This window comes from Chionomys nivalis, chromosome 2, assembly GCF_950005125.1.
Source record: "Chionomys nivalis chromosome 2, mChiNiv1.1, whole genome shotgun sequence".
NCBI lineage: Eukaryota > Metazoa > Chordata > Mammalia > Rodentia > Cricetidae > Chionomys > Chionomys nivalis.
In genome coordinates, this window is record NC_080087.1 from 116,851,233 (window position 1) to 116,865,399 (window position 14,167).

Genomic DNA, 14,167 nt, shown 5'->3' on the forward strand with positions numbered 1-14,167 from the left:
TGGTGAGGGAGGAGAGCTTGGACATGACCTGAGAGAACCGTATGGAGACTTGAAATAGAGCAACTCTCTGGGTTTCAGGGCCTGAGCTGGGGAGTTATGGGAACTAAGTTTGCCCCTCGAGTCCTGGGTTGGAGGTCATCACTGGTGGATGCTGAGTGTAGTAGCAGTGGGCGGTGTGACTCCTTGGGAGGTGAGGTTGGTATTGGGTGTCCTGGAGGTGAACTGGGACTGGGAAAGAGAACAGAAGGTAACAGGAGATGGGACTAGGGAGGAAGTGGCCAAGCCGAGGATGCCCAAGAAAGGGCCGCTTGGTACTTAGGAATTGCTTTTTGTTTCTTAACAAAACAGTTCTCCAGGCCTGGTGTACATACTTGTAATCCCACACTCCAGAGCCTGAAGCAGGAGGATCCTGTCTGAGCCAGTCTGGTAACATTGCAGTAAGAAAACCATGTCAAAACAAAATGCCAAGACTCTGAAACAAAGAAACCCTACATAGTGACGTAATTACAACTCTTACACCTAAATAAAATATAGTAATTTTAATATCAGCAAATATCTACTGCTGTTCATGGTTCTGATTACTTTATGATTATACACATATAGTTTTATAGGTTTTTAATCTAGATACAAATAACACATTGTATTATTTGTTGTATTTATTAAGCTTGTCCCCCATCTTATTTCTTTTCTTTTCCAAATTATGTGTCGAAGGCTTAGGGTTGTGTGTAGACTTGCCCACAGTCTTGTTTTTTCTGAAGTGTGTTTGTCAGAGTTTTAACAGGTTCTTCCATCCTGCTGTCCTCCCTGTGTGCTGAAGCTGGTAGCTGGATCTAGCGACCTAGTCAGATTCCATGACCCTGAGACACACATGAAATGGGGTTCTGTACCGTGCCATCCTGTCATCTGCTTGGTAAATGCAGATGACTCGTTTGAATTGCCTTGTAGTCACACATGTGGTCTGTGCAGATCTTGAGACTGTGGGGCATGTTCTTCTGTGTGGACACAGCTCTGGCCACCAACCCCAGAGCCTCGCCATGTTCTTTCTCTCACACCTCTAGAATCTGTTGCCTTCCCCAGAGTCAATCAGCCGCTCTTGAGTTTTGTTCCTATAGAACAATTTAACTTGTCTTGAACTTGAAAAAGAAATAACTAGATGAACAAATGGCAATATATATCAACACTGCTTTTTATATATTTTTGTCTAAATTTAGCAACATTTGCCAACTGTTGTGCTGCTATTAGAAATATACTCTTAACTGGGCAGTGGTAGCGCACGCCTTTAATCCCAGCACTTGGGAGGCAGAGGCAGGCAGATCTCTGTGAGTTCAAGGCCATCATGTTCTACAAGAGCTAGTTCCAGGACAGGCACCAAAACTACAGGGAAACCCTGTCTCGAAAAATCAAAACAAATAAAAAAAAAAAAAAAAAAGGAAAAGAAAAAAGAAAAAAAAAAGAAATATACACTTATTCTTTCATCTGTGTGTGTGTGTGTGTGTATGTGTGTGTGAATGGTATGGCTAAGGTCAGAGGACAAGCCATGATAGTCAATTCTCTCCTACTATGTACTAAGGATTGAACTCAGATCCTCATTCTAGATGACAAACACGTTTACCCAGTGAGGCACCTTGCCAGCCCATTATTAGAAATATAGACATGATTGTCAAAGAATGACAGTGGATGATGAGAAACATGAGCAAAGCAGACACCGTTAGAATGCAGTTACCCGGAGGGGACTGGGCGGGCAGAAGAGCCGGGCTTAGGGGTTCTGCAAAGGCAGGAATGGCCTACTCTGGCCCTGTTGTTTCTCCTCCTGCAGTGAGCCCCATGCTGCCCTTTGGCTCTGTGGCTCGTTAGTTACTTTCCTGCACCCACAGGATTTCCTCACAGCCCTGTGTGTGTTCTGATGAAAGAGAGGCCAGAGACACAGTGTGGGACAGTTTCCTCCAGGGCAGAGCGAGGCCTCCCACTGATGGAGACACCTTCACCTCTCTTCCTTCCCCAGTCCCATACTACTTTTCCACAAGCATGGTACTTCATTTTTTTCTGTTTTGCTTCTGTGGGATAAGGTGCTGTGTTCCTGGGCTGTGCTTTAACTCATGATGATCATCCTCCTGCTTTAGCCTTCCAAGTATTGGGATTGTAGGGGTGTGTGTGTCCCTGCAGCCAGCTCTTCTTTCTTTGTGTGCCTGCTGCTATCCTCAGTCTCTCCTGGTGACACAGTCATGTGACTTTGTTGGCACAATTTGTTTTACTCAGAAAAGTAGTTGGTAGTTTTTAGCTTCCTTTGTATGTTATTATACAATGAACATTTCTACATTATTAAAGTTATTTGAAATCCTGACTGCTAGGTATTATATAATTTAACATGGTCATACTGTGTGATACATAATATGTAAGTATGTATACCATACATAATATACTAAATTTTATCTGTGTGTATGTATTTCCCTTTGAATAACTTTATAAGATCAATTAGAAAATGTTGAATTTTTTAAATTAAAAACAAAAGTGTCCTGAATTACAAAAGAAGACAACCCCATTTCATGCACCACTGAGGGTGACCGTTCTCATGATGTGGACATCTTTTATGCACATTTGGAGCATAAGTCTTTGTAAAAGCATTGTGGCAACTTTCTGTTTCCTCGCTGTGCACTGAATCTGGAGAGTGGTGAACTGGTGCTTGTGTGAAGTTAAAATTGATGTATACGGGAGTCAGATGCCACTGGTAGAGATGTTTAAAGATGACAGCGTCTGCATGTACTTGGCACCGGCGTGACTCCTCGCTCCGCGTGTACTGATTTTATGGTATTAGATGTGTGTACTGACTTTATAATATTAGGTGATGATCACTTCCATCCGGGTAACTATTCCATGCCGTTGACAAGATTTTAATGACTAAGCACTACTTCTCCGTCTTTGTCTCCACAGAACCATCCGAGTATGGCTGAAAAGAGACAGTGGCCAGTACTGGCCCAGCATCTACCACACGATGGCCTGTAAGTCACGGACTTCTGCACTTAAGGGCCTTGTTTCTGATGCCTTTGATGACTTCATTTCAAAATGCCTGGCTAAAAGTGGCCTCTGGATTTCGGAATGAGTTCCTTTGTTGCCTAAAACCTCTGACAGGCGCTCATAAACCACAGGAAAACTCCTTTGACGGAGGCAGTTGGTCTACCAGCCTAACTGACACAGGACCAAAATTGAAAAAAGAAAGGATTAAAAAAACAAAACAGGAAAAGGGCCATTTTCCTTTGTGCTCATTTGTCTGGCTTTAACTTAGTAATGACTTTAGAAAAATTATTTTTACAGTTACTTAGTAAGTGTTAATACCTTAGTAAGTGCTCATACCTTGGCTGATATTTGGAGGTTGGAGGAAAACTTGAAGTGTGGACTCTTTGCCATCTACCAGACTCAGGTTTTCAGCATATGCCTCTAAATGCTGAGCCTTCTCATTGGCCTCCAGCAGTCCCTTTTCACTCAGTGGTTTGGGGCTCATACACCACTGTAAAATACCTGTATTCCATACGCTGTGTGTATATTCCATACGCTGTGGTTCGACCTGTTGTTGTGACAGCCTTTTGCCTGTTCTTTTCACTGTCTCCCAGTGTTGTAGGACGATGTGGACCAGGGAACAACACTTTGTAAATGGAGAATCTTCCCAGAAGCTGGGCATGTAGCCCAGTTGATAGAGCATTTGCTAAGCATGTCTGAGGCTCTGAGTTCAGTACCCAGCAGAGCATAAAGCTGGGCATGGCTGCCCATAGCTACATAGCACGGTTCAAGGACAGCCTGGGCTATGTGAGACCCTGTCTCTTAGGATATCCTGATACCGAATTGCCCATACATACTCAAGCCAAAGTACACACCATGACTTTGCCATATCTGTGTATATCTTTCTTCTTTTCTTCAGTTTTTCTCAGAGACAGAGCCCAGCAGAAAATGTCTGGGTGCCTTCTACCATAACACCAAGTGGGAGGTGATTTCCTTCTTTCCCAAACAACCACAAGGGAGACAGCTTCTGAGGAAATTTCTACTTAGAAAATGTTACTTACACTTTGGGCCTCATTTCTCCATGACATGAGGGGCAAGAAGGAAGCCAGCTGAAGGAACAGATTTCTGACATAGATGATGCAGTAAAAAAGCTGTAAAATCTGAGCCATATCAAACTGTACTGTTGTAGTTGTTTAAATCTGTCTTTTTACATTGGTTTTTGCTTTCTAAATGTTGTTTTCTTTTTTTTGTGTGTGTGTTTTTATTTTTATTTTTTTAATTAATTTATTTAATTATTAAAGATTTCTGCCTCTTCCCCGCCACCACCTCCCATTCCCCCCCCTCTCCCAATCAAGTCTTCCTCCCTCCTCAGCCCAAAGAGCAAGCAGGTTTCTCTGCCCTGTGGGAGGTCCAAGGACCACCCACCTCCATCCAGGTCTATTAAGGTGAGCATCCAAACTACCTGGGCTCCCACAGAGCCATTACGTGCAATAGGATCAAGAACCCATTGCCATTGTTCTTCAGTTCTCAGTAGTCCTCATTCCAAGCTGTTGTATATTTGGATTGCAGAACAATTTGTAAAGTGAATACTTTTTTTTAATGTGCATTATTAAAATGTTCTGAGTGAAGCTAATAATGTCAACTTTATTAAAGAGGATTGCTTTGTGCCCCCCTACCTAGTGTAAAATAAAGCCAGATCGTTACAATCTTTAAGGGCAGGCACCAAAAGCTACGGAGAAACCCTGTCTCGAAAATTAAAAAAAAAAAAAAAAAGGAAGACAGTAAGACAGTAAAAGGATCAAGCCAAAGCCTAGTCACATTGCAGGAGTATGTGGAATACATAGGCCTCTTTGTAATGGGAACATAGCTCCTAACTCCTGAGTGATCAGTCCCAACTGTGGGACTCCTTGAGGCACTGTTCCTTATTGAGGGAGTTCCTTGAATTAAGGACTTCAGTGGTCAGATGACCCTCTAGGAAAAGAAAAGGATTTGTTGTGCCTTTAATGGTTTGTTACTGAAGGTCATTGTGAAGTTCCTCCATAAGCAGGTGCTGACCGTCGTCCTGGTGACTGTTGACACTGGTCACAGCTTTCCTGAGAAGCGTTCCGAAACCGTCAGGTTTGGCGCTGGTATGGGTCAGCGGTTAGTCAGCACAGTTCGTGTGGTAGGAGTCAGCCTTCCCAGCCACTCTGCTCGACCTTTTCCTATGTATTCATCCTATAAAAATTTCTGCCAAAAGTTAGTGGTTTATCAGTGTTAGACCGTCTAAGAGCTTTGGACAACTGGTGACCCTCTCCATGATGGTGATTATAATTCTAATCCACACCTGCTTATGACTGCAGGACTCCGCTGCCTACCGAAAGGATGAGGTGGACCCACAGTGTTTTATGCACAGGACCATAAAGGCAGTGTTGCGATTCCATAGGCAGCCCCTCCACTCTGCCACTAGGGCACAAAAGCATTAGCGAACAGTGAGGGCAGCCGGCCGAGCGCCAAAGGCTGTAATAGAACCTGCAGCGGGGAGCTCCCACAATCTGAGTTTTACATGTGTGATCTCAGGCTCACGCTGCCTTTGTGTGTATATTGCCATCAATTTGAAAGATGGCCTGTGTTTTTCCTGTTTGTAAAGCTGTGTGAGTCCTTGACCCCCCGCACCCCAGTTTTTAAACTGTATGTTACTTATCCCAGGAGAAACTTCTCTTCTAGAAGAAGACGGAGAAAACAAATGAACAAAAAACAGCCAGGGTATTCCAATATCAAAACCAAACTAGGGGACCTCTTTTAATTAAAAAATTCCAGGGTTGGTGAGATGACTCAGTGGGTAAAGTGCATGGCCCATGAGCCTGGCAACCCGAGGGTATTCTCTGGAGCCCACAGTGGGAAGAGAAAGGAACTCCCGAAAGCTGCCATTCTGATCTCCACGTGTTCACTGTGGCATGTGTATGCTCTCCACCTCACACAAAAGACATTAATAATAATCAATGCAACAAATCTCTAGAGTCATAAAGTTAATCAACACATTGACCTTATTACACAAATGAGTAATTTTACATATGTATGCAGTTTTATGATAGTGTCAGGCATCAGAAGAAATGAGGCTTAAAGCCAACATCAAAATTTATCATCGGCTGACCAACAAAAAAATGGTAACATAAATCTTTTAAATCACCAAAGCAACTGATAATTGCTTTAATTGCTTGAGGTTGGTGTATATGAATGTGTGTAAAACAATATATCTTTGTGATTATAATCATTTTTTAATTCAGACAGCCTCATTTTGTACATGTAGCTGGCCTCAAACTCCCTATGTAAACCAAAAGTCACAGAAATTCTCCTACCTCTGCCTCCTGGGGTCTTAGAATTTAAGCATGTACCACCATGCCTGGTAGAGGATATAATTATTAAACATGAGATTATATATTATAAACTCAAAATATAGATACAGGAATATGCAGACTTAAAGCCAGTTCAGAGTCACACAGATCTGACTGAGTTGTGTACAATGCCAGTATCCACTTTCACCTGCAGAGATCTAGAATGCTACTGAGACAGTCCTTCCCTAGTGTGACCTTCCAGTCCTTCCCTAGTGTGACCTTCCAGTCCTTCCCTAGTGTGACCTTCCAGTCCTTCCCTAGTGTGACCTTCCCGTCCTTCCCTAGTGTGACCTTCCCATCCTTCCCTAGTGTGACCTTCCAGTCCTTCCCTAGTGTGACCTTCCAGTCCTTCCCTAGTGTGACCTTCCAGTCCTTCCCTAGTGTGACCTTCCAGTCCTTCCCTAGTGTGATCTTCCCATCCTTCCTTAGTGTGACCTTCCAGTCCTTCCCTGTGTGATCTTCCCATCCTTCCCTAGTGTGACCTTCCAGTCCTTCCCTAGTGTGATCTTCCAGTCCTTCCCTGTGTGACCTTCCGATCCTTCCCTAGTATGATCTTCTCATTGTCTTTGGGTATAATTCTTTGTGATGCTTTCTTTGGCAGAGTAAGAAGCCCAGGGCTTTGGGAGATTGCTTAGTCAGTAAAGTGCCTGTCACACAAGTACAGAAACCTGAGTCCAGATCCCCAAATCCCACATGAAGGGCCAGGCACAATGCTGTTTTCCTGCAGCACCATTGATGCAGCGCAGAGGAGAGGAAAGGTGGAAACAGGCAGATCTCCGAAGCTGACTGATTGGCTAGCCAGCCTGGCTGAATTAGTCAGCTACGGGTTCAGTGAGAAGACCCTGTCTCAAAACATAAAGGTAGAGAGAAATCAAGGAAAGACACCCAGTCTAGGTCTGGCTGCACATTCATACGTGTACATGAATAAGTATAACCCCCACCACACACACACACACACACACACACACACACACACACACACACACACACACAAAATAAGGCCAAAAAAAGTATAAGCCCATTGGAGTAAGAAAACCTCAAGTGCTAACTTCCTTTGGAGGTTTTATTTTCCTCTTTGACTTTTCATTTGGGATTTGAGACTGTATCACTCCTCACGTACCCCAGGCAGGCCCGGAACTTTTTGGGTAGGCAGTTTGACCTTGAACTGCCATCCTCCTCCCTCTGCCTTCTGAAAGCTCAGTTGCAAGCTTGCACCACCCAGCCCAGCTTTCCTTTATTTATTTATTTTTGATAAGCAATTTCAATTCAAAGCCACACACATCTGGTTTATGTCCCTTTGACATGCATTTTCATGTTGTGGATCTTTTGTTGCCAGTTAAAATTATTTATGCAACATGTATCCAAACAGTTCTGTCTCCAAATATTGAGTTTTAGAAATCACAGTTGTTCTGATTTTTAGAAGACAATTTGGAGTTTTTCCTGCTTAAGAAGTTTCTGTTGCCCATGATTCCTGGAAGAGGGATGGGTTGGCCATAATGGGTGCATGCCTAAAAGAGGTCAGTGCTATCCCATGTAGTCACAGCTCTGCTTAGCACACACTACAGATGGGTTGTGTGCTATTGCAAAGGGGAAACGTTCTTATCTTTCTCTTGGGAAGGTGAGGTTCCTAGCTTGCTCACATATGTCATGGAATTGGAATTTTCGTGCCAGTACCCTTCATTTTTAGAGTCAACTAATCATGGTCTTTCCTGGGGAAAGGTGCGAGCATCTGGGTGTCAGAGCATGCCCAGAAACACTGTTTCTCAGAGGCATCTGTACTACCACAGGAGTTCTATGCAGACGAGACTTCCTGCTGGCAGACTTCATCCACAGTTCTAAAAGCAACTGTGAAATGACTCACAGAGTTCCACTTTTAAACTTAAGCCATGGGGAACTTCAGTTACATTTTTAATATGATAATTTATTTTTCATAAAGCATTTTGTCTATTTTTTGAAACCTAAACCACATAACTCTTCTTAATAATAATATGCTTTTAAAAATGGCTTCCAGTATGTAGCTTTTCTCACAATGTGGTCTTTGTCTTTTTGGCAGCTCCCTGCTCTACCATGGCTTATCATCACGACAGCAGACGGATATTTGTGGGCCAGGATAATGGGGCTATAATGGTAGGTAGCGTCTCCGACACATTCACTATGTCCTTTGTGAGGCTACCCCACGATTCCTTATGTTGAACACATTGTTGGCATTAGCAGTGTCTGATTCATCATAGATGTTAGACTGAAAATGAGTTCAGTTTAATTCCTATAAACTATTTTCCATGGATCTCAAAATGCTGGCCTGATTAGTGTCTTGGTGCTCAGGTGACCCACAAAGCGCAGACTTTTTACAGTGGGTTTGAAGCCTGTAGCTGCTGCTGTGTGTGTGTGTGTATTTCTGTGAAAGACAGCTGAGAAGGAGGAATAACTCTTCATCCGGGAACTCTTGTGACTCTAGAGGAAAGCCTGCAGCTTGAACAACCTTTGGTGAAGGATGGGATATTTAAACTTCCAGTCTCTTACTGACTGGTGATTTTTTTCAATTTAATTGTGTGTACATGTCTACTCTTTTTCTCAATAGAAATGTAACACATGTACCATATTGGTGCATGTACATTTTAGTGGTTTGTAGTGTTGTGTGTCTTCATTAGATTATGTCAGCATCACCATTTCCTAATTGCAGAACATTTTCACGTCCCCCAAAGAAAGCTTTGTCTCCATTGGCAGTTGCTCCCTGGTACACCCCCCCCCCCCATCTGGCTGTCTCTGATCTGCTTTTTCTGAATGGGGAGTTGTCTGTCCTCCATGTATTGTGTGAATAGAGTCAGGTTCCATGTGTAGCTCCTTATGTGTGTCGTGAGGGGTCTTCTTTGTTGAAGTTGTGATTCGTTACTTTATCCCTTTATGTGGTAGACTGATGTTCTCCTAGACAGAGTATTCTCCTAGATAGAGAAGTCCCACTTTGTCCATTGATGGGTTGATTGGTATTGGGATTATTTCCATGTGGGCTGTTAAGAACACTGGTACTTTAGCATTGTGTATAAGTCCCTGTGTGAGCCTGTATTCTTCAGTTTGCTGGATATGTAGGAATGGAATTTCTGGGTCATGTAGTGACTATTTAATATTTCAGGAATTCCTCTGTCCATTTTTAATTAATTAATTTTTTTGAGAGAGAACCTTGCTTTATAGCTCAAGCTGTCCAAGAACTTGCCACCTTAGTGCCTTTACCTCCAAAGCGCTGACTGTAGAAGTATGTGTCACCATCTGGTGCCCTGGGTTTGGTTTGTAAGTTCTTATTTAGTGCTAGATACTAGACTCCTATCAGATACACAATTTGCAAAAACCTCTTCTATCATAGGGGTTGTCTTTTTAATCATTTTTAAGTTTTGTAAAGTCCAATTTACCTTCTCTTTTCTTTCTTTTAGTTGCTTGTACTTTGGCTACCATATCTAAGGAACTTTTAATTACCTGGCTCAAGGTCTTATTCCTGTTTTCACAGGAGTAAATTAATCTGTGGCCATATCCCTCTGAATGTCATAATGTCCTAATCCTGTCATAGAACAGGCACATTATACTTCTCTTTTCCTCTAGGAGTTTTACACTTTAGTTTTATATTAGATCTTGGCCCCATTATAGTTAATTTCTGTAGATGGTCTGAGGGATGGCTTCACACTTCTTTTGCATGTGGATGCCCAAAGCTAGCCCAGTGCATGTTGTCTTTTCCCATTGTCTTTACATGGCACCCGTGACACAGCCAGCCAGCGGTTTCCAGAGGTAGAAGCTTTAGTAAAGACTTGAGGGGGCACAGGTCTGTGATGGAGGCGGGTGTCTTGGCTGGTTGGTACTGAACGATAGAGGAAGGATCCAGGCATAACTGAAATGTGGACAGGAGCCAGGTCATAAAAGAACTGTGAGTAAAATTTTACATTTTACTGTGTAGTGAGAAGCTAGCACAAAGGTTTTTGACAGGCATACAATATGAGGTGATTCATATCCTCCTTCACCTCTTTCAGATAGGATTTCACTACACTGCTCAGGCTGGCCCTAGAACCTACTGTGTAGCCCCCGTTGACCTCAGACCTATGACCTCTCACCTCACCCTTCTTAGAAGGATGGAATTATAGGCACCGCTTATGTTCTTGTGCCTGGTAATATTCTTAAGTGACTAACTGTGGAGACTGGATTGGAGAGTAACAAGAATGGAAAGGAAAGTCAAGTTACTATGGCAACCAGGAATCTGGGCTCAAAGACAGTAGCCTCAGAAGTGGACAGATGACTTAAGATACCTCCTGTCATGTTTGCTGTAGGTACAGTTTGAGAGGACAACAGAAGATGTCAGGTGACACCAGATTTGGGGCTTGAATTATATAGGCTGTGGTGCAATTTCCTAAGGAAGAAAAGGCTTCTGGTGGCAATTGGAGAAGGGAGCAGGGAGGTGGTGAATTTAAAAAACACAGGCAACAGAGAGAGACTGAGATCAAGCTGTCTCGAGAAGGGCAGCGTGTGTTTATGTATGAACGGTTGTAAGAGTGAGTACAGGTTAAGAAGCTAGGAAGCAATGAGATAGACAGTGAGGAAGGATGGGGTGGGCACAAAGACACAAAGGTCATGAAGGAAGAAAGAGACTAAGGGTGGTGTGCTACAAGGGAGCTGGGGGGGGGGAGAAATGATGCAGAGGGGAGAGCTGTCAAAAAGTGTGTTTGAAAATTTCCTAGGGATTATTTAGTATTTTACATGCCTGCTAAAACAAAGATAGATAGATAGATAGATAGATAGATAGATAGATAGATAGATAGATAGATAGACAGACATAGAGATAGATGATAGGTGGGTAGATAAGTAGATAGATAATAGATAGTAGATAGTAGGTAGTAGGTAGATGATAGGTAGGTAGGTATACAGATAGATGGCTAGGTAGATAGATAGATAGATAGATAGACAGACAGACAGACAGACAGACAGACAGACAGACAGACAGAAAGGTAGAAGAAGGCAGCCAGTGGTAGGAGGGAACACACTCTTCTTGCAGACATAGGAGCTTGGAGCACAGTGGTAACAGAAGGGACTATAGTGGGAAATCCTTAGGGTGACTAATAAGGGCTGATCCTACGAAAGGGGTTTTGCTGGAAAGAGAATGAAGAGTCTTATGTAGGTCAAAGCTCTTCATTGTTGTTTTAGTTGATCTGCACTTTAATGCAAAGATGCCATGATTCTGTTTAACGGCGGCAAATGAAGAGCCAAAAGGAAGGATGGGCTGCTGCCCTATCATTCATCCAGCATTGGCAGGGGGCAATGGCCACTCTGCACACAGTGCAGCAATGACTGGCAGAGCTCCGCCCCTCTCCTTCCAGTGACTTTGTAGGGCCGTCATGATGACGCACACAGCCACGTGAGGTAAACCCACAAGTGTGGGAACTAAGCACCTTCTCCAGGCGGCAGTGTGTGCATCTCCCGATGGCTTTTGGTTGAGGAACAGGCTGCAATCACAACATGTGAAGGCGGTAGTTGCAGCAGAAAGGGACAGTGCAGATCTAATTCAGCAGTTGGTCTGGGCTGGCTGCCTTGTCTGGATTCTCATTTACAGTGCTGATGACCTTTGGTGCCCAGCAAAGCCAGGTGGAGGACAGAAAGCCTGAATTCCTTTTTGTGTATTGTTTTTCTACTCTAAATGAGTCTACAGTTTATAATGTCTGCATTACATAGCACCTTAACAATTTAACACTGATCAATAGGGTTCTTAATTAGTGCATATTCTTTTGACTTTTATTGATTCTTTTCATTACGGAACTGCTTTTTTTTTCTCGTAGTTATTTGAAAAATATAAGAATATCCAAAGACCCTCCATAATCTCTAAAGTTTGTGATTTAGAGGGTATTTTTATACATACAACATGCTCATTTTCCTCCTTAAATTGTCGAGCCATCCCCATGTCTTTCCTGTAAGTCATCAGCAATATTGACAACAGATCTTTAACATTGGCTCCTTATGTATTGCCTTGAGAGGTTTATTAATTTAGTTTTGCATAGCCAAAGGAGCAAAATTAGGAGGAAGTATTGGACTCAATGCTGAGCTGGCCAGCAGCAGTTTCTTTGTAGGATTCCAGCTGTTTGATTCCTCCTAAAGAATGATGACCCAAAGATAGCTTTTATGGGAGGAGCAGTTCGCATCCCCTCTGTAGCTCATCTTGAGTGCCATGCCTTATAACAAGCATTTTTTTGGACTTTGATTCATTTTTCAAATTGAGCTCCTATTGTTTACAGAACTGTAACTATCTTCTTATTGCATATGCTTGCTTTTAGGAATTTCACGTTTCTGAAGATTTTAATAAAATGAATTTTATCAAGACCTATCCAGGTAATGACACACACTCTCGCATGTGTACACATTTAAATCCACACACATCGAAGGTAGGTTTCCATGTTAACATTTCCATGTTACGCACCAGATACATGAGAGAGTATTAAGTTATTTACCATCCTTTCCTTCTTCCTGCATTAAATTTTTGTATATTGGGTAAGTGTACAAGATTTAATTTCACTATTCTTTTATTATTGGAAGAAGATGTTCACTGCTCCCAGTTTTTGATTAACATACAGTGCAGTATACATGCGTGCATTTGTGTGTATGTGCACATTGTCTGTGGGTATGATTCTCAGTTGTATGTATGACTGTGTGCTCATGACTGCGACACTGACTCTAGGTGTTTAATTTTGATGACTTCTACTTAAGACAAAGTCCTGCAAGCGGAATAACCAGGTCAGACACTTAAAAAGTCACTTTAATGCTACAGATGTATTTCTGCAAACTGCTTTCTCAACAAAAGTGTAGCTCCTTGCAGCTCCATGACCAATGAGCGAGCGAGGTTCTCTCTTGCTGGATCTTCCTACCATTGCTGCCTTATTAGTTGGTGCCAGTTTGATAGGAGTGTTTTAATGACCTCAGCTTTATTTAGGGTTGGCCATTTGTCTTCCGTCAATGTCCATTATGATTTGCAGTGTGTTGTAACTGAGTTAAAAGGTGTGCTTTGGAACATCTTATTTTAGTTTCCAGAGTTCTCTACTGGTTATATACAGCATAGTTTTGTAGTGGATTCTAGAGTTTGCATTTCATTGGTGACTTATGACATCTAGAAAACTGTGGAAGAGTGAATAGAGTTTGCCATGTTTTAAATTTTACCACATGAGAGAGTTTAGAAACCATGAGTGAAACAGGATAAGCACTAACAGGCTTCACCGTTCTTTCCTAAAAGAAAATACTGAAAAACTACAATCGTAAAAAGTATCTAAGCCTACAAATAGGACAGCTGAGAAAGGTAATTGACTGTCATTCTGAGGTCTTTACCGTGAGCTGGGATAAACCTTGTCTTACTTCAGCTGGATAGCCACAGATTTAGTGAGAAAAGTTTTTGGGGTCAGACAGATCAAATTTTATATATATATATATATATATATATATATATATATATATTTTTTTTTAATTATAAGATGTAGTCTATAAATAAAAGCCATCTCCCTCAGTTTTTGTATCTGAAATTAATATGCACCCTTTGTTTGTGGAAATTAGAAATATCCTTAAAGTTAAAAAAAGTAAACAAAAAGCCCACTCAGTCACCATCTGGGATGTGGTTTACGGGAACCTATGCCTGAGAGCTGCGGGAGCACCCTTGAAGTTTCAGGGCTCTCGGGGAGCATAGCCTTGTCACAGGCTCTGTGCCTAACAGTCACTCTGACACTCTGAGCCCCTCAGTTCTTCTGAGCATCTCACACAGCAATGGTAGCCTTTTTTCTGTCTGTCCTTTGACTTAT

General features: G+C 42.3%; 1 protein-coding gene across 1 annotated transcript in view; it reads left to right on the forward strand.

Moving 5' to 3' along the window:
- The window catches only part of Wdfy1 (WD repeat and FYVE domain containing 1), a 48,668-nt gene that overhangs the window by 15,690 nt on the left and 18,811 nt on the right, over positions 1–14,167 (forward strand). The window contains exons 2-4 of the mRNA XM_057762485.1: positions 2,929–2,996; positions 8,419–8,492; positions 12,662–12,716. Coding sequence (XP_057618468.1) covers positions 2,929–2,996; positions 8,419–8,492; positions 12,662–12,716 — 197 coding nt within the window. The remainder of the gene's footprint in view (positions 1–2,928; positions 2,997–8,418; positions 8,493–12,661; positions 12,717–14,167) is intronic.